A 20,997-nucleotide genomic window follows, 5' to 3' on the forward strand; every position below is an offset into this window, starting at 1 on the left:
TAGAGTAAAATATTATTTTTAGCTAAAATAATCATTATTTGTGTTGTAACGTTAAATGATATCAGTAAAACCCTTGGCTAATGTGTTAATAGGTCCACACACACACACACACACACACACACACACACACACACTTTTTTTTTTTTTAAATAACAAAACAGGATAAAATGTCGAGTGCTTGAACATTAAAGACGCAGAGGCAGCGAGACTGACGGAAATGTGCCGGCTGCCAAAGCCAGGAGCCCGTGTGCCTGTCCGCCGACAAGGCTGCACAAAGGCCCAAGGGGAGGCCACCACAAAGACACCAAGATGTCCACCCAGTGCACTGAAAGGTTAATTGGCATGTCTTGAAAGCTGCACGGAGATGAAAAGACGGCTGGAACAAAGGGAGCGTGGTGAGGCTGGACAAGGGGAGGGCAGGGATAATACGATAAAGCCAAAGCTTTGCTGCTTTTAATCACAGCCGCTCGCCTGTCTGCAAAGACCCACGCTTTAATGTCCAGAATTATTTCTGCTCTTCTGCAATGTGGTTCGATACAGGTTGCTGAGGGCGACGCTAAATTTCACACCGTAGCTGCCAAGTAAGGTTCCCGTCGCACCTCTCTGTCTTCCTCCTCTTTCTCTGCACATCAGTTAAATGATATTTAAATGTCAGTGGTGTCGAATTGATTCTTATTCTCGAAAGCAACACCAGGTCACCGCAGCCGGGCGACGCCTGACCTCAGAGCAGAGGGCTGACATGGGTGTCAGTCTGACGAGGTGATCGCTATTTATGAAGGCAGGAGGTTTGTGGGATCGACTCAAAACGAACAGCAGGAAACTCACTGCTCGCTGATATGATATCTCACACTCAACTGCTGACTGATGCGTAAGAGTTTGTGACATAAGAATGAGTCGTTACAGCTTATAATGCCACTAATTAAACTGCAGGCTTCCATTGTTTCAGCTTCATCCTGTTTAGCAGGTAATAAATATCAAAGCTGGAATTTATAACAGTGCAGTAATAGGCTCCACTCAAATGTGTTGTTCATGTGTTTGATGTGCAAAAGACCAAAATAACACGATTAAAACCAAAACTACACAGGACGCATTAATTGTTTCTGCAGATGAAAGAACCACACACACACACGCACACACACACACACGCACACACACGCGCGCACGCGCACACACGCACACACACGCACACACACACGCACCTTTTTTCACTGTCAAAATGCATCTGCTTATTAAAAATTCATCATCGCTGTTTGTTATGTATATTCACAGATCTCTGTGTCACAAACATGGCACTTAATCCACTGAAAGTAAAGTGCAGAACACTCTGGTGGAGAGGTGTCAAACATAAAGCCCGGGGGCCAAAATTGGCCCGCTGGACAGCTATGATAAAAGTGAAGGAGGACAAATTTTGCACTTTTAACTATATTTCCACGAGTTTTAGTTTTTCCTACTGATAAAGTAGTAATAGATGAAAAGTCATGTTTTTTTTCCATTTCAGTTACAGTACAGTATTTATATATAACGAGGTTTTCATTGTTTGTTTAACATTTAACTATGTGAGAAATTGAAGCGGCGAGGCGAGGGCAGAGTGTACTGTAACTGAGATGCTACAAAACTGAAGAACAAAGGTTCACGTGTAAGACAAATCCAGAAAAGAATACAGCTTCACTGTGACCCACCTCGCAGTGGTCTCTGTAGAGCGTCTGCAACTTCTTAATATCATTCATGTTGATGCGCTCAGGCAGAGGCTGGGTGCCCAAGTCAGGAGTTGGAAACGGAGGCAGGCTGTGAGACATATCTGCATAAATGTAGACAGGCGTCACTCATTTCACTCACACAGCAACAAGGAGTAATGACACATATAACATCAACTGCTTTATGGATACGTGCAGCTCATATGGTCTGCGTCACAGTGTCTGACATTTATCACCCAAGTTTAAAATCTATGTTCTAATAAAGCCAAGACAAAGCTATGACGTATTTTTATTGGAGATTATGTATCGGAATTTCAGGAGCGGGACCACGCCTCCAAACACGCTCTTTCCGGTTGTCATCTACATAGGTTCCCTCAGTTCTGCAAGCTGTTCATTCTCGTTTACGTGACCCTCCCTCACTCCTTGTTCTCAATTCTTTAACTTAATTTCTATTTAGTGCATGAGGATCTGCTAGACTGTCACCAGTCCCCAAACCGCAGCTCAATTCATGTCCAAGCATCACCTTTACCTACTAAAACGCTGTCAAACCTAAAATGAGGACGTGGACCCAGCTAGTGAAATAAAAATATCTAGTGCTAGCATTAAAGACTGTATCTGGAAAGAGAAGATAAGAGTTAAACCACCTTAAGCAGTTTCAGTGGGAGCGCCTGTGCTTACCTATGTACTGCTGGTGGTGTTGGCTCTGAGCAGCCACAGACTGCTCTGGAGTGCTGCTGCAGTGCTGCGAGCTCCCACACAGACTGTCAGACATGCTGTCCACCTTCTGCAGAGGCTTGAACCTGTGTAGACACAAGAGGGTGGAACGTGTACATTAGTGATTTTTGAAGGTCTGGGGAAGCACAATGAAAGAATCGGACACTGAGGAGCACACGCACACATCGCATTCGGTACAAAACCGAGACTGATTTATGCGGGTTTATTGCTAATTTAAGCGGCAACTATCCATCCATTCTCTTCCATTTATCCAGCGCCAGGTTGTGGGGGCAGCAACCTATGCAGAGAAGCCCCGACCTTCCTCTACTTGGCCATCTCCTCCAGCTTGTCAAGGGGAACACCAAGGCGTTCCCAGGCCAGATGAGAGATATAATCTCTCCAGGGTCTGCCCTGGAGCCTCCTCCCGGAACACTTCGCGCAGGAGGCACCCATGAGCCATCCCTGGAGCCAACCTGGCTCCTTTCAATGTGGAGGAGTAGCAGCACTAGTGTGAGCTCCTCCCAGGTGGCCAAACTTGTCACCCTATCTGTAAGTGAGAGGCCAGTCACCCTTCACAGAAAGCCCATTTCTGTCGCTTGTATCCACAATCTCGTTCTTTTGGTCACTACCCACAGCTCGTGACCATAGGTGAGGGTAGGGACGTAAATCGAGAGCTTCGCTTTTACACTCAGCTCTCTCTTCACCACGACGGACCGGTACAGCCTCCACAACCCTGCAGCCTGTGACAAAGGGCAGGCCAGGCAGAGTCCAACACCCACCGGAAACGAGTCCGACGTATTCCCGGCTATACGGACCAAGCTCTGGCAACAGTTGTATAAGGATCGAATGGCTCGTAGCAACAGGCCTGGCAACCCATGCTCCCAAAGCACCTCCCACAGGACACTCCGAGGGACACGGTCGAATGCATTCTCCAAGTCCACAAAACACATGTAGACTAAACTCCCACGCACCCTCAAGTGTAAAAATAGTTAGTCCAGCGTTCTGCGACCAGGACAAAAACTACATTGTTCCTTCTGTAGTCGGTGTTCAGCTACTGGACGGACTCTTCTTTCCAGCATCCTGGCATAGACTTTCCCAGGAAGGCTGAGGAGTGTGATCCCCCTAATGCTGAAGACCACCCTCCTATCCCCTTGTTAAAGATGGGAACCACCACCCCGGTCTGCCAATCCTGATCTTCACACAACATTATAGAGGCGTGTCAACCAAGACACCCCGACAACATCCAAAGCCTTCAGGAACTCAGGGCGACCCTCATCCACCCCAGTGGCCCTGCCACCGAGTAGTTGTTTAGCTGCCTCAGTGCGTCGTCCCCAGTCTCTGCTTCCTCTACACAAGACACGACAGCAGCATTTAGGAGGTCCTCGAAGTGTTCCTTCCACCACTCGATAACAGCGGCAACGGCATTTTTGTTTTTGAAATATGTTTTCTAAGTTCAGTGCGTGTGTCAGATAACCAAGACGTGCAGTGATCTATTATGTGCGGCATTAAAGAGTTTATTCCTGAGTGAGTTTCACTAAAAGAGGCTCATGGGTTTCCAGGACACACGGTGCATTATGGACACACTAGCAGCAGCGCTGTTCTTGTTTTTGGTTAAGCAAAAGGGAAATGAACATAGCCAACTGTCACAGGACTGATGTCAGTGAAGGTTTATTCAGAAACTAGTAAAAGTCATCACAGAGCCACAGAGATGTAAAGAAAGGACGCTACAGCAGGCAGACAGGGAGAAAACCTGACCTCTGTTTCTGGTGGACTGGCTGCTGCCTCATGGCCATGTACTGGGTGTCCTCCTGCAGTCGGTTGAGCGGCGAGTCTGGCTTCACCCGGATGCCGTAGTAATGATACTTAGAGTTGCCTCTGGTGGATAGAGTGAGAAAAGCCAGAAACCAGTCATGAGAAGCCTTGCCATCAGTGTAATCACTATCATTAGCCCGGTCCATCAGCAGGTTACCAGTGCCTATAAGCATTAAGCATCATCAAATCTATAATGGTCATGTGATTACCGTCATCAGCATCTGCAACAACCTCTTCCTACCTGGTGCCGAGGCGGCGGGTCCTCAGGCCCATAAAGACTGAACGGATGAGTTTGCCGAAGGAGGCTGCGTTAACTGGGTCCAGTTTCTGCTCCTGACAGTGCCGCAAGTAGTGGTTATAGAGGGAGGACCGGGGCAGGCTAACTCCCTCCGCTGTCTCGTAGTTGTCCAGAAGCCATTGCAGCTAAAAATACACAGAAGACAAGTCACAAAAAATAAAAATAAAAATTAGCGCTATAGTCACCTGGTGAAGACACGTCACAAAACAGACAACACGCACACGGTAGCCTGTTTTAGTTTAGTGATATAAATACCAGAGACACCACTGCAGCCCCCCCGTCTAACTGTATTCTTCAGAGAACATAAGTGACTACAGCATGACGAACAGTAACTAAGGAGAATGGCTGAAACTGAAGAAATAATCAGCAAAATTATGATTTGCAATATGTAATCCAATAAAATACATCAAAGTAAATTTATGCAAACAATATAGCAAAAAAAAAAAAATTTATGTTAAGAGTGAAGGAATCTACACCACAAATGTCCTCATGCAGATAAAAACCTACCCAGAGATATTATGTGAATCTCATTCTTAAGCCTTATTACACCTGACGGGCAGGACGAAAGCTGCACTGTAATAAAATCTGAGTGTGTGTCTCGCTGTACTTAGAAGTGAAAATAACAGAAATATTTGGAAACATCAGTCGACTTAAGTACATGCAGACGCAGAGCATTAATGCACATGTACAAGATACATAACTGAGGAAAGAGTGATAGCAAATGCAAGTTCAGATAAAGAACATTAAGTGTGCGTGTCATTGAGACAGTGCAGAAGCAGATTAAGTAGCAGTGCGTTCATCTCAGCACACGAAGAGCACACAGCCCACAGATTCAGCCACGGCTTTCTTTCCTTTTTTTCCCCCTCACGTCCTTTTCAAAGAAAGTTCCTGGTTGACTTACATGGCTGTTGAGCAGGCTGCTTTTGTGACTTGCAATTCCTTCAGACTTTTGGAGGTTTTCAATCGCCATTTCAAGCTAAAGAAAGAAGAAGCATGCAAAAAAGAGAAAAAAAGAAAGAAGTGGACACAGAAGGGGGAGGAGGCAAGAAGAGATTGAGAGACAGAAAAAGGGAACAGAAATAAGCAGGGGTATATGAAGAAAAAAAAACAAACACACACACAAAAAGATAAAGGTAATAAGACTGTTAGCGAGCAGCCAGATCTCTGCATTTCTATTAAAATCAGTCAGTGTTGTAGCCAAATCTATTACTGGCTGACAAAAGCATGCAAATCAAGGGACTCATAGGGTTAAGCTGCTCAGTGAAGGTTTGCAGTCAGACACTCTAATGTATGCAAATAGGAACCACAAACAGGGGTCGCAGGTCAGCTTAAGGTTTTCAGCAACAGGTCAACAATGCCTACCACCCCACAGTTTATCAAACGATGTAGCTGAAAAATATTTGAAGAGCTAAATGGCAGACCGAGTAAGCTGTGACTACGACTTAAGCAAAACCGTCAGTGTAGAAAAATACGCTGACATATTAGTCTCTCACTAGACAACGAAAAATAATGGAGTCCAACTGGCAGGCAAAGTGAACGACAAAACCAGGGACATTCTGTTGAGCTGTAGAAGAAAAATCAAGTCAAAAAAGACTTGGTAGTGCAGCCAAACTGGAGACGGAATAAAAGGAAAAAGAAACGGGCAGCGGTCCAAGCCTTAAGAAGGCTCCCGAGGGCTCTTGGCCAAATGGTAATGAGCCCCAAGGGTTGCTTTGTTTCATAGGGCGCTCAAGTGCCTGTGAAAACCTCTGAAACAAGGCAGTGCTGAATTATTTAAGCCAATGTCCCGGTTCTGCGGGCTCACTGGCCTGCACCACTCTGTGCGTTACTACAGAGCTAGGAGGCCCCGACTCAGGCTGCAGGTTCCTGGGAAACTGGGTGGTGAGTTAGGACACAGTCTATCTCAGGTAGTGATGAAACCTACCAAAACTATTATTTAGACCCCCCCCAGACTCTTTCAGTCATTAAGTATTCATTTTTGCTTTGTTATTAATCCTGTTCGAGTTGGTAAACGTGCACCAGAAAAACAGCACAGCGGGATGGCTGTTGCTCACCATAGCCGAGGAGGAACGCGACGAGTGCGATATGTGGTTGCGGCTTCCCTCCATATTTCCGCCGTGGATCAGGTAGGTGCTGCCGCTGGAGATGATGTGGCTGCTGCCCACGTCCATGGTGATGCCTACCATGCCATGAGTGGGCACGCCGCCGCTGGCAGAGGAGACCACCGTGGTAACATGACCTCCACCGGCCTGAGAGTCAAAGTAGGGCCCGCCACTGCTTTGCCCGTACAACTGTGCCTCGGGGTTGTAGGAGTAGGCTGTTCGGCTGCAGAGAGGCCACAGAAATTAAAGAACATTTGATTTTCAGCTCTGCCTGCAAAGAGGAATCTTTATGCAAACGCACGGGGAAACAACAACAACAACAACAACAACAACAACAGTATTGTTGATATACTACATAATTGTGTTGACATCGGCAAAAATTACCATGGTCGTGCAAATATTTCGCTTTGCTAGAGTCATTAAATATCAAAGTGTGGGATAAAAGTCGTTTAGGCATCAGTTACCTTTAATGGCACTTTGATCTGAGAGATATTTGTTATAAAGTAGTCTGGACAATTATTTGTCTTATTCCTTTTATCCAGCACCGATTTAGACATAATCCAAGATGACTCCACGTTTGAGATGGAGCCAAATACGTGCAGCGCTGTGTCTGTGCGATTTAGAAAGCAGTCCTCCGGGTTCTTTCACTGACAGAGTCATTGTAGTAAATGTGTTTCAGTTTCACAATAAATATTTGTCTGCATTTTTTTTTTTAATTCCCCATTTGAAAAAAAAAAATGCAGCACAACTCACATTGTTCCATTGGTATAAACCGCATCTCCACTGTCTCCAACATACTGGACCTGTGACGGGTAGACATGCTGCACCTGCTGCACCTACATGGAGATCACAGCACAATGAAAGCAGCGATCAGTGGAAACAGGCCTGAGAAGGTTTCTTATTTATTTATCAGAACCAGCTGCAATCAAGTGGGCAACAGGAAAAAAATAAGATAACGGCATAATTCTCTCATTGATGCAGTCTCCCACAAACCCATGGGAGAATGCATCAACACAACTTACATCCATGTCTGTCCACACACATAGTAAACTGCATGAACTGAAGAGCATTAAATGACCTTTGACTACCAATTTTTAATCAGTTCCATCCTTGAGTTTAAGTGAACGTCTGTGCCAGAAACTAAAGGTGATCCTATCGCTTTTGCAAGAATGGAAGCAAATTAAATCACAGTGACATTGATACCTGACTGCTAAAATCAAATCAGTTCTTCGTGGAGTAAAGACTTGTGCCAAATTTGTGGAAATTCCCTCAAGGCATTCAAGACATATTCACAAAAAGCACCGTGCCGCTGACAGCTGTTGCAGGCATACAGACAGAGTAGATTAAAACATACACTTTGCATTCGGTGAAACAGCACGAGCGGATTTCAGCTCGAACCAATGAAGACATATCGCACATGTGGTTTCACACAGAGTGAGCCACGATGTTGCAAAATGGAATGATAGCGTTCCTCCTTCAAGTCTTTGTTTATCTTGTGCAAATCTCCCACTTTACCTCTACCAAAGCACTCCACCACTCTTGACAGATGGTAAGCCGCGCTCCATCATCTTTTCGTTTATTCTACATCTCACAGATGTAGAAAATCTTTGGGCCAAGCACATCAAGCATTTTTCCAATTTTCTGTCCGGCATGTTCTTATGCCCATCTTAATCTTGTCCTTTCATATATTGCTTTTCCTCTCTGACTCTGCTCTAAATGTCGCCTTCCCTCTGTTGACAGTGAGAAGGCTGTTTTGTGGGTTTCGTTTAATAAAGCTGTCAGTCGAGGACCTGCAGTTTGCCCATTTCTTTAACTAGAGACTCTGATACTTGTCTTCTTGGCCAGATGTCCACTACAGCCTCCTACTTCACTTTCTCGAAAGCCAGCACAAAGATTTTCATCTCAACTCAAACAAATTTGAAATTCTAATCTAAAGATTAATAAGGTTTTTGCATTAGAGCTCACTCTGTACAGTGGAACACAGGAGACACAGCTGCAGAAAATTAGACAGACATAGTTTAAAACAAAAAACTAATTACTGATTACATCCCATTTACAATGCTTCTAATTTTAAAGTCACGTAAATTAAGAAACTTTTCTTCCAAGAATGAGAACATTTCTAAGTGACCCTGAGGTTTTGAGTGCTAATGAATGATGCACTGAATGATAAAGATGAAGAGTCCTATTTGCGATCAGATGACCAATGGACGAATCACATTATAGTCTAGGATCCAGAGCTACACGTAAGCACAATGTAAGCACACATAGGCAACAGAAAAGCCAAGAAAAACACTGTCATCACCACACACACACATTCAAAACTTGTTCTTTTATCCAGCGGGAGAAATAACAGTTTAAAATAACATTTTCATTTTAAAAGCCGCCAAGAGACATTTTATAGGTATACACATGTTATTCATGTATACAGCCAGTGGACCAGGCTCAGCCAGAGAAAGAAACTTTCACACACCCATGAGGAGCACAGCAAGAGGAGAAATGTGCTTAAAAACAAAAAACGGGCTGCCATGCTAGAGAGCGTTTAAATACACAAAGGTGGATCTGTTACCAATTTGGTCGTGTACTTCCTAGTTTGTTAATTGAAGACCAAAGCTGAAGCTCTTCGGACTAAATTTCATTATTAAAAACATAAACTGTCACCTGAACAGGACCTGACGAATAACTAGTATATGTAAACGACAAAACTAAGCCGTGGTCAAACAGGGGACACGGTCGCGTTACCAGTCTGGTATTCTGGATGTGCGAGTCATTTAAAATGTAATCTTCTTCCTACTTTATTGTAAGACTCCACAGGTCTTCAGCCGTCAAGTCAAGCGGTGTACATAATGTCAGAGCACAGTACAAGTAAGTACAGTACTGTGTACCTGCTGAGGGACCTGTTGAGCCCTGGGTACTGAAAGCTGCTGTACTTGTCCTCCCTTCTGAGCTGAGCCTGTGGCTTGAACCAGCACTCTCTGTGTGAATACGAGACATAACTGAATTACATAGATGGGCATTTAAAATTCATACAAACGCATTATTCTAAACATGCAACAGTCAACACAATAACAAACATCTTCATCTATAAATGTCAGGTTTACATCTCTTTAATACAGGTTTTGAATATAAAGTAGCAACGATAGCAATAGACAGACATAAAAACAACACGACAGAAACGTCGACTGTCATTTGCGCTTGCGCTGATAATTCTCATTTATCTGCAGCCTCGAAACATTAGCAAATTTGATGTACTGGTCTGGCAAGACAGAGAGAACTCATGGCAGAAGCTAATAATGTAAATTGATACGAGAGGCATCTGTTGGCAGAGTGGACGGTAGCAGCTTTATTTGCTGACAAGTTACAAATTGGAACCACAATTTAAAAATACATTCTTATTTATTGCCGGTGCTGCTGGACAGGGCAAGGTTTAACCTGCTGTGTTAGGGTGGGCTTTTAGAAATAATACGTGGGCAAAGCAGGACGTCGCTGTAGTCTCAGTCAAGAGACGAACCGTGCCAGTCCTCATCAGATTTTTGTCATACAATTCCTGATGAAATGAGCTTAAAGCACTTAAGTTAAAATAGCACTAAACTCCTCCTTTCTGTGCACCAGTTAGAGCAAGCTATTTGTCCGAGTGTGTGATTTTTCATGGGCAGTGTAACCGTGTGCGCGAGCAGACAGGTCTGCCTGCTGCAGCTCTCTGCGCTGCACACCCAATCAGAAGTTATAAAAGGGATCTTCTATGCTATATTTCCATTGGCATTCCATGTAACGTTAGCTCCTGGCTTGGCCTGGTTTCCAAAATAACTTCTCCCTTATACTTAACATTTGGAAAGAGATGGCACGGAACAGTTAAGTCATGACAGACTTTGTCCTATCATCACAGTAGCAGCAGGGTAGATATATTATCCTACCTGCTGAGAGGCTGGGACAGGCTGTACCACCGGAGCCTGGGCTGATGATGACGTCCGCAGCGCTGCCACGCTGGTCGTGGTTTCTGACCCTCCCTCGGAGTTCTGCATGCTGGGAAGCATTAAGGAGAATCAGAAAAGACATCACCAGAAGTCATTTTCTACCAGACTGAAGAAATACCCTTCCAGGTAAAATTTTAAAAAAAGAACTTTGAAAGAATATAATATGAGCACCTTAGTAAATAAACACTCTTACATCCCATCCCTACTCTTGTGGAGCCACCCGGGGTTTTTTCTAGCTTTACCAAATCAAGCTGAGTCACTACAGCACTCAGAACCCTAGAGGCTGCCCACCTTTAGTTTTAATCAAAGACAAGATCAATAGGCCAACAGTATTACTGACACACATCGTCCTGCTGACAGAGGAGACTCAGGAGGAAAAATTACAGTAGAGGAGTTGAAGTTACCAACAGGACTGAAGTGCTTCGTGGGGACCAAACCCATTGCCACTACTCTGCTTTCGACTGGGTGACAATGTGCACAGCATAGCAAAGGGGAGCTAAAAATGGAGTGACACAAAGGCTCTCTTTAAAAAAAAAAAAAAAAGGACAGAGCAAGAGCGGGAGCAACAAGGCAGGGACAAGAGAAGAATGGGAGGGGGGTAAAAAAAAAGCCCCAAAAGAGAAAAATGATGGGGGGAAAAGATGAAAATAGCAGTGGGGTTCGAGCCCCTGCCAGGGTCCTGATGATATCCAGCGTTTGTTTCAAGCAAGAGCTGATCTCTGAGGGCTCCAATAATCCAGCTGATATGAGGAAATTCCTCAATGCTTTGTAAACGTTTGTCGGTTGCTATGGTGAGGAATCTGTGCCCCCCCTCAGCTCCCTCCCCACAAACTCACCCTGACTCCCACCCCCACGCCTTCATGTTCACTCCTCTATTTTAGCCCCCTTATAAAGCTTCTGCACAGGAACTTTCGAGTACAACCACAAAGAGAGTAGGGGGAGGATGATTTGAATAAAGGAGAGGGAGATACGGGGGGGCTGAACTGAAGAGCAGGCTTTAATTTAAAGGCAGAAAATGTGGGGTAGCAGGAAAAGTCAGTAGGGGAACAAGTAGGTAGTGTTCAGATAGAGTGTTATAGCCAAGGGCCGCAAGACACAACCTGCTCTAGACATGCTGCGATTAGTCATAACACACAGCGTGCGCAACAACGTTATTTTAATTCACTTGAAGAGACCTGACAAAAACCACTCTGTCTGCAGTAATCTGCACACTGAGTCATTAGTGCAGCCACACACGTGTCTTGGCTTTGTCAACGCTTAACTTTCAGGTAAGTCAAAAGACTTCGACTAGTAACTAAGGGGTTGTAAGTGTGCCTTAGAGATTAAACACAAACTTCAAAACCAAACTTGAACTTTTCTGTGGACGTGCCAAAGAAAAAAAACATTTGGAAAAACTAGCAACGCGAGAGCAAAAACCTGGATCAGTGACACTGTTGATGGCAACGAGGAACAAATACATTTAACTAAAAAAAACTGGAATATCACAGATACACAATCTCCACCACGCAAAGCCGTGACATTAGAAACACAGACCATAAGGATAAATGCTTCACTACAAAATGATAACTAGAAACAGTAAATCTCCAGCAGACCAGCTAAGGACTGTATCGCACAACGCCTGGCACTGTCCCTCATAAGTACTTGATCAAATGTTAATTACAGCATTTAGAGCTTACGGTTCTTTCACTCTGTAAGCTATTTTAATGCACTTTTAAAAACCATGAAGGAAACATAACTTTGTTTAAGATGCAACACTTATTAATAACACACAAAAACCCCAGAAAACAAACACAAAATCCATCATAAACAAAAATAGACTTTTTAACTGTTACTTCTCAGGTTTTGGACACCAAATGTAACTTGGCAACATGTAGAGTTTGGGGGATAGAATACCTTTATGATAACAGATATGGGTGTGCCACTAGTGACAACTTCCATGTGTGCCAGAGGCAAAGACAGTGTTCTGCTTACATGACTAACAGACTAAGCGTAGGAGGCCTATGTTGAAATTCCTGATGTGTGTCAATCACAACTGAAACACCAACCTAATCCTAAGTGTTGTATGAGTCTTTCTTTTGGGGGCATGCTTCTGACTCAGACAGAGACATTGTCCTTTAAAATATTTGAAACATGTAAAAGGACCAAATGTGAACAAATGACAAGAATCTATTATTAAAGAGCACCAACGGGAAGCAAGACAAACCTCAGGAGCTTCTTTATGCCATTAATGAGTGGACGGCACAGCAAGGTGGTGAGCAAAACAAGAAAAGGATCATTGACCTGCGTGTTTTTGTCTATGAAGGTGCTGACTTAAATTAGATATGGTAAACTGCGCTCAAAATTTTTTTTTTAAATTAAAAAGAAAAAAAAAAATCACTGAGTTGGTGGGAAAGGAGAAAGTCTGTGGCTCAGAGGAGTCTGTTTAGCGTTCGAAGAAGGTTAAAAGCCACACAAAATCCCCACCAGCAGCTCTGAAAGGCACAAAGGTAGAGCCCAGCAGGAGGGCCAGCTCGCTGCTGCAAACCCACTACTTATGATGGGCTACGGTCAGATCTTTATGCCTCCTACTCAGAGACAACTTCACACAAAAAGTCTGTTTTCATGTCAGGTCTGCAAGCCTGGTTTATTTCAAGCAAAGCCCAGATAAGCACTTTACAACATTACACAAAGAATCCCTGCTTTCAGGAGATACCAGAGTTTTAAAAGCTATACAGAAATAACAAAAGTCACATGTTAGGAACCCTGGAGGCCTCCCAAACTGTCATTAATAATCAGGCCTATATTGCCAACAAAATTTAAACATCTGTCAGTGACAGATCTAACTTACACAGGGCTCAATCAGAGAAAAACACATACAGATGTTCAATTAAAAGCAGGAGCCTGCAGTCTTGGCTCATGTTTGCACTGGCCCACATTGTTTGCAGAGCAACAACGGTTGCTAGTGGCAACACCGTCCACTCCCGTTTCCAGGAGCCTGTTGCTACGCAACCAACAGAATACTTCCCAAACCAAACAATGCCATCCCCCACCTGATCCTTCTATCTCACGCTAAGTAGAAACTTACAACAATAAATAGTGTGTATGCTATTAATTTCAGACGGCAGGGGACATGGAGGCAGAGTTATTTCTGTGCTGCAGTCATAGAAAAATGTACAGACTTTATGCTGGTTAGGATTAGGTTGACTGCGACATGACAAAGTGCTGTTTTCTGAAAACTCTCGGTGGTCAAAAGGAGGAGGGCATGTTTAGGCCGTCGAGGAGACAGGAGTCCATTCGTCAGGGTTAGCTTTACACTCATGCCACCCAAAAACAACACATCCAAACCACGCTCAGTCTTTGTCCAGGCAGATGACAGTAAACAGCTTGAGCCGAGCAAAACTTTTTCCAACTCGGTGGAAGAGAAAATACAGCAGAAGTAACACTTGTTGTGTTTGAAACGGAGGATATTTGTACAACCCTGCATTACCTCTCTACATCTCTCCAGAATGAGCAACAGGTCTCTCTCAGGGCTTTTAACATACACTCCCCCAATTTGGGGACTCATTTAGTCAGCGACATCATTTCAAGCAAATTCATTACAATCTGTGGCTTTGAAAAAGAAAGCATTGAGCTTTTCTTTGATTTCATTAAAAGAACTTATAAGATCACACAGGCACACGCGCTCGCACAAAGAGCGAATTAAGATATGATAAGAGATTTCCACAACAGAGGCTGTTCTTCAAGCCTGTCTCATTAATTCATGGCTAATCCAATCAAAGCAGCTCTTGGGGTCTGCAGATGGCAGAGTTTAGGGAGAGCTGGGAGGGGGCGGGTGGGCGAAAGAGAACGAGAGACCGAGTGAGAGAGGGAAGGAAAAGAAAAAAGGAGGCACCGGCCACTATCTCTGATGCAAGCACACTCCTCCCCTCCCTAGCTCGCACCTCCCCGCCTCTGGTCATCAGTGCAACCTGTCCACTCCGTCACCATGTGTGCTGCAGGCATGACAGCCACAGAGAGAAAGATCAAACTGTTGCCATGGAGACTGTGTGTGTTCGCCTATGCATTACACTCACAACTTCCTCCCCGACGCCATACCTCTTCTAACCCTTTCCAGATTTCCATGCCCCCGCCCGAGCCTTTTATCCTTGCCATTTAACATCTGAAGATTAAGGCTGAGGATCTGAAAATGGCACATTTTCAACAAAAGTTCAACTGAAAGAAAGCAACACAAGACAGGGAAGCGGAGCGAGACAGTCACAACTGGGAAATGTAATCAGAGTACCCTCTCGTGTGTGGGCGCCTCTTTCCTTCGAGAGAATTTAGCTAATGTGTTTCAAGGCTGCCACACCGATAACACAAAGAAGGGAAGTTTACTCGAGTCACCTGGCTGCTTAAGAGCAAAGGAGGCTAATGACTACAGAGGAGAATCTTCAATAATACCAGTTTCACTCATGTAACAGCAAGACTTAAATCACATCCTCCTGTCAGGCCTGCAAAATGCTTTCATTTTGTCAAATTATAGAAAACATGAGAAGCTACAGCTGTATTTTACAAGCTTTTTTTATTATAATGCCATTTTGTCATTGAGATGCAATATTAAAAATCTATAGATACACAACAAAAATCGATTCATGTTTTCAGTTCTGGTTTTTTAAGGAGGAACTGGAAAAAGGTGACATATCCTAATGCTTAAGTTGGTCGTGGATTTTCACCTTCTCTGTAGCTACACTAAAATACACAAATCTGGTTTTAGGTATTCTGTTATAACAGGTGTGTTTCAAACCCGTGCACTTCCTTTTTTTCCTTCAGCGAAGCACATTCTCTGAAGATTACCTCAGGTGCTGGCAGCAAGCTTTCTCAATCTTGACCGATGAACCTGAGATAAGCCTCATGTTTCACTTGAGCAGTCTACCTTCTTGGCAAGCGTTTGCGCCATAGAGATCTGACACCAAGAATCATCGTACTGTATGTACGCGGGGCACTACTTGATACGAAATAATGAGTCATCAGTTAATGCTTTAAATCTGAGACAGATCCAAGTGTCTGTTGTTTATGTAGTGAATACTACACCAGGCTGAGTGCTTGCCATCAAAACACAGATTTAAGTGTTTAACGCATCCTTTGCCTTCTACACATCTACACATGACTAACACATGGCAAACAAACAAGAACAATTTCAGTGCACTTTGGCCCTCGATTCTCCAGGTCGTGACCTGTCTCGCCAGTCTTCCAAACGGCTCCAGAATGCCCCAGGTTTAATCTGGGCAGAGATCGGCAGATTGAGGTGGTCATTTCATTCACTATATTTTCTATACTCACCATTCAGTGACTCTTAGTGTCCTACGAATAGGGTCATTGTTATCCTGGTGGAGAACACTCCCCCACAGGACAAAAATGTTTCATCACAGGATAAAGGTGATCACTCAGAACAGCTTTGTATTGACTCACAGTGACTCAGAGGTGGAGTGAAACCAACCTGTGCCGGGTTGCTTCCGCACACAACAACAAAATAAAGCCACCGAAGCCCCTCACGCTAAGGGTTTTTCCTTTCATTTGTCAGCTCTTTGGTATAAATACTATACATACAGCATATGTAGACAGGTGTACTTTGCATGCAACAGTTTGTGCCAGACTACTGGTTACAGATAATAATCAGTTTTGTAACGGTACAGTTGCCACATACCAATATAATTAAAGGATTTCAATGTAAATTCATTTAAACTGCTTGTCCATCAACACTGGACAACTTACTTAAATTGTATGGTGAACACAGAACAAACAGTCAAACTAACACACTGCTAGGCCTGCTGCCCTACCTTACAATCTGTCAGAAAACACGATACCACCAGCACTGAAAAATCCAAGACTAACATTTGCTCTCCATTTAAGATAAAGAGTAGAAAAGGGTCTTCTAAGATAAAGAATGAGATCTCACTGTAAAAAAACATCTACCACTTAACAGAATCAAGAATGCTTCCACCAATGAATGCTCTGCAATCGTTGCCCATTAAATCTTATCATGTAAATGCTTCTAAAAAGCATTTCTGCCTAAAAATACTGTTTGAAGGCCTCTCCATCAAAAAGACTAGTCTTGGTTCTGGTTGTTACTTTGTAGCAGGTTTGCACTAACAGAACATGTTCTCTTTTATTCAAATAAATATCCCTTAACAAATTAGCACTAAAAAAAAAAAAAAAAAAAAACAGGAAAGGGGGGAGGGAATGGGGGGGGGGGGTGTGTCTGCTACTATTCTGACTCAAAGGAAGGGGGGGCAGTCTTTGTAATGCAAATGTGACTGCCTTGTCTGCTGTTTGCGGCAGGAAATTTAATTACCAGTGTTGTAGCTACGATACAAACAGGTGGAATGCTAAGAATGCCGCTGATGACACACACACACACACACACACACAGAAAAACATTTCATTTCACAACGAGTTTCAACTTGTTGTCACCACACGAGGGCCAATCAGTGGCAGCATTTTTCAGTGTGGGATTTGTTTCTTCGTATCCTAGCAGCACAAGTCTCCACTGATTTCCAACATCTTTACAGCTGGAAGACTTGATGCAAGTCAAGAGGATACTTAAAACAATTTTCCCTATCAACAAATCTTATAAAACAGTAATGGCAGCACATCAGTTAAAATGAAAAGCCCTTAACAAATAAATGAATTATGGCGCTTATGAAATTAAAACATTTCATGTGTACAAATGGCACTATTAATTTCCACTTAACAAGCCCCGCGAGGCATTTGTTTCTTAGTTCTTCTGCTTCGCTCTGTGATATCCTGACATGCTTTTGACTGCAGTTATGGGACAAGCCATTAAAAGTGGTGTTAAAAACAGGGGGGAAAAAAAATCAGACAGTGATAGGTTTCGAAAGCCAAACAGTTCACTTATCACACTGGGAGGTAAATGTAAGTCTGCAGGAATACGATCAACTGTAAACAGCACCAGCAAAACTCACAGTAGTGGTCGGGTCAGTGTCTGTATCTGAAGCTAGCTATTGGATTGAGAACTCCTCCCCGGGGCAGCATTGGGGCCTCATTAAGATGGGCTAAATACAGCATGAGCAAGCACACGCACACACCACATACACAGGGAGAGAAAGAACATGTGACTTAAAGCTGTGTCAGGTCACCCCCCTGCTCAAGAGACCACTGCAGCTGTCCTATTGATAGCTGAACTGTACTACAAACACTCAAAATGGCACACAGGCAACAGTGGACACTGCAAAAAAATAAATAAATCATACACGCAAGTCCGGACATGGCTTAAATTAAGGCTATGAGAGACGAAGGAAAGCCTAAAAAAGAAACATTAATATCTCTAAATCACACCCCAATGTAACACTTACGGTTAGCGATCTCAGGGTGAAGGCAATGTCAATAAAGCCAAGTGTGGTCACTGAAATTCAGGATAAAGACAGATGGCAAAGTAAACTACATCAGAAATTAAAGCAACATGCTAATTAATAATTTCCACACTTTACAAGCTGCGCAGTAAACAATTTCCAAATAGCTCTCTAACCCCCAGCTGCTCTCCACTTTAATTCTCTTTGCTGACCTGCCTCTGTAGGCTGAAGCTATGCACTCCTACCACAAAGAGGGGGATGAAAATAACCCGATTAAAAACACTGACTTTTAAAAGAATAACACTTCACCCCCCTCCCCCGGCATGCTCCAACTCCTTTCTTTCCACGACTTGGGTGTATTTGTATATCAAGTTGCCATGTAAACATAACAGTGTCATGCTCAATTGGGGGGGACACGCACGGTTTCAGCGCAGTCATTTATTTATTTCCGTTGTAGTTGTGGGAAGTTGTCTGACCAATCAAACATAAGCTTCCCTCTCTGACACACAGTCCGAAACAAGTTCATGCACATGTGGTTCATGAACATTATATTTTAACATACCTCTTTTTGACCTAAAGAAACAAGATATTGGTTAGTCACTCAATCATTCAGCTCAACTTTCCAAAATGAATTCTTCATCCAAGGATTTTGTGTGTGTGTGTTGCTAAGTTTATGGATCATTGCAAAGAGGGCATCAATTAGTGAAATTTTCATGGTGCAAAGATGCTTCCTGATGCTTCAATAGCAAACACTACAAATGACCGAACACCTGACAACTGTCTCGGAAAAGACAGTTCGTTAGAATTAATGTACCTCGTGGGACAGGAAGAAACACAATCCCAAAAGCGGGGGGACGTCTTTGGTGTGCAAAGACCTGGAAAACCAGTTACAGACACAGTCTAAAACTACTGAAAATCTCTTGCTTCCTTTGTTTCCTTTAAATGCTACAGCACAGATTGATATGCACCTTCGGCTCTGCAGAGGGATCAAACAGCAACCCTAGTGAGACCTTCTGCTTGAACAAAGAGGCAGTGGCACTAGGAACACCTTGGCCATTAGCACACAATTTGCTTCTGAATCTGATCAGTAAATAAGGCATTGTCAAAACGGGGGGGGTACTCCAAATTTAAGAGTGGGGAATAGGTCGACTACATAAATCTAGTCATTATAAAATGCATGGCGGTATATCGCATGCACTGCTTTAAAAGCACGCAGAAAACAGCAAATTCAACGCTTAGTTTCTCATCCAAGACAGCTACATAAAAGAACCATCATAGCACCACCTAGCTGTAATATACCCCCTTATTCAAGCCATTTCTCAAACATCACAACTTTTTCTACTGAAGTTATATTTTGGTATCAGAGGTCACAGAGTTTGATTCATGACGTGATTTAGTAGTGGGAAAAACCAGGGGAAGCGTCAGAATTTGGTGTAGGTGTATGTAGTAACCCCGCCGGCAGAAGTTGATCAGTGGCTAAATGTTCGATATTTTTCATTGCTTTTAAGAAAAAATTTGCGAGTGAAAAGTGCTACGAAAGAGCTGCCAAGCTCCCGGAAGAAATAAAAGTTGTCACGGTGAGAAGATGCACGCAGCGGACGTTGGTTACGGTTAGAGCAACATAACATAACTGCCGCTCGTGCTAAAGGCTAGCTAGCTAGCCTTTCCACCTGCTTGAATCCGATTCTGGGAACGACGAAGTTTGCCCGTGCTGTGGTGAACAACACACAGCCGCCGTCAACAACGACACACGAACTAACGAGAGAACTTGCACTCATGGCTGCTGGTCGTCCAAATTAGCATTAGCTGTAGCTTTGAGCGGTAGCTTCACCATCCATCCCGCTGATACTGAGCTGGAAGTGCGTTCAAACCTCGCAGCACACGGTACAACGTAGCAACAAGTGTAAAGTGATGCTGAATCGATTTGGAGTTGAAGTAACGATGACACGGAGTATAATGTTAAAGGCAGAGTGTAAAACAAATTAAGTAGGATAAAAGGAACGGATCCCGGGCTAAAGGCTGTCGCCTGCAACTGGTAAATGTCAGTCAAATGAAGAGTGGAAAACCGTTCTCAACTTGGGGCGGATACCACAAAAGAAGGGAAAGTTGTGTTGTAAATAATCCAGACCCCTGCTAACACGTTCGACCTCGAACTTAGGATTCATTTAGTTTCTAAATTCTACAAACGTATAGTCACCTTTGCCTTGAGAAAAGTTGTGCCCTCTCTCTTTCCACTCTCTCCCTCTCGCTCGGTGACTTCCAGATGCTGCAGCCGCTGTTGCTGAGTGTTGCGCCCGTTGGTAAGTAACTGTCTCCACGGCTACAGTCACTATAGCGCGACGGGGTCTCGAGGCAACTGTTGCTACCCTCAAAAGCCTACGTCAGGGCCCTCACTATCCAAGGGAGGGGCCAAAGAGACGTGTTCCGCCCAGTTAAATAAAGCTGTAAATTCATATTGAACCACTGGGAGGTGGTCTTGGCTCAGGAGGTGGACAAGTATGGAAGACCGAAGATGCCGTGGTATAAAATAAGGGTGAAAAAGGAGTCAATAAATTAATTACAAAAATGAAATAAAAATACATTAAATGCTTCAAAATGTAATTAATTTAATTTTCTGCTTATATTCCCAAACTATTTTTTTGCTATACTTTTTAACCTTTTATAAGCTTTGTAATTTTAAAAAAAGAGTTTCTGAAAATAACAGGATCAAACAGAAGTGTTACGAAGTGGGAACCTTTCCACACTGTTACACTGACTGTGTTTCAGCTCATTCAGGGCTGTTGTAATGGTGACGCTGGAGTAGAGTGAAGGTGGATGAAATGAAATACCTGGGGTCAACCATCCAAAAACAACGGACAGAGAATACAGGCTGGGTGGAGTGGGTGGAGATGAGTGTCAGGGGTGATTCGTAACAGAAGAATAGAAGAAAGAGTGAAATGGCAGGTTTACAACAGGGGTCGGCAACCCTGGGGACGGGTTAACTGATGGCACGACCATAGCTGGATTGGCCATCGGGCATACCGGATGGTGATTTTTCGTTTTTATGGGCCGATGATTTATTTATTTATTTATTTATTT

The 20,997-nt window shown here is 43.6% G+C and overlaps 2 protein-coding genes across 2 annotated transcripts in view; one reads left to right on the top strand and one right to left on the bottom strand.

The window, feature by feature from the left end:
- Nucleotides 1-20,396, bottom strand: part of rfx2 (regulatory factor X, 2 (influences HLA class II expression)) — a 30,278-nt gene extending 9,882 nt beyond the window's left edge. Inside the window, exons 1-10 of the mRNA XM_013910853.1 lie at nucleotides 20,117-20,396; nucleotides 10,532-10,640; nucleotides 9,503-9,592; nucleotides 7,374-7,456; nucleotides 6,573-6,843; nucleotides 5,420-5,494; nucleotides 4,462-4,643; nucleotides 4,164-4,283; nucleotides 2,373-2,494; nucleotides 1,680-1,798 (exon numbers count right to left, since the gene is read on the bottom strand). Of these exons, the coding sequence (XP_013766307.1) occupies nucleotides 1,680-1,798; nucleotides 2,373-2,494; nucleotides 4,164-4,283; nucleotides 4,462-4,643; nucleotides 5,420-5,494; nucleotides 6,573-6,843; nucleotides 7,374-7,456; nucleotides 9,503-9,592; nucleotides 10,532-10,639 (1,170 nt within the window). The 5' untranslated portion in view covers nucleotide 10,640; nucleotides 20,117-20,396. The remainder of the gene's footprint in view (nucleotides 1-1,679; nucleotides 1,799-2,372; nucleotides 2,495-4,163; nucleotides 4,284-4,461; nucleotides 4,644-5,419; nucleotides 5,495-6,572; nucleotides 6,844-7,373; nucleotides 7,457-9,502; nucleotides 9,593-10,531; nucleotides 10,641-20,116) is intronic.
- A 35-nt stretch (nucleotides 20,397-20,431) lies between these two features.
- The window catches only part of acsbg2 (acyl-CoA synthetase bubblegum family member 2), a 24,840-nt gene continuing 24,274 nt past the window's right edge, over nucleotides 20,432-20,997 (top strand). The window contains exon 1 of the mRNA XM_005733237.1: nucleotides 20,432-20,452. Within this exon, the coding sequence (XP_005733294.1) occupies nucleotides 20,432-20,452 (21 nt within the window). The remainder of the gene's footprint in view (nucleotides 20,453-20,997) is intronic.

This window comes from Pundamilia nyererei, unplaced genomic scaffold (genome assembly GCF_000239375.1).
Source record: "Pundamilia nyererei isolate P.nyererei 1_Seehausen unplaced genomic scaffold, PunNye1.0 scaffold00050, whole genome shotgun sequence".
NCBI classification, from domain to species: Eukaryota; Metazoa; Chordata; class Actinopteri; order Cichliformes; family Cichlidae; genus Pundamilia; species Pundamilia nyererei.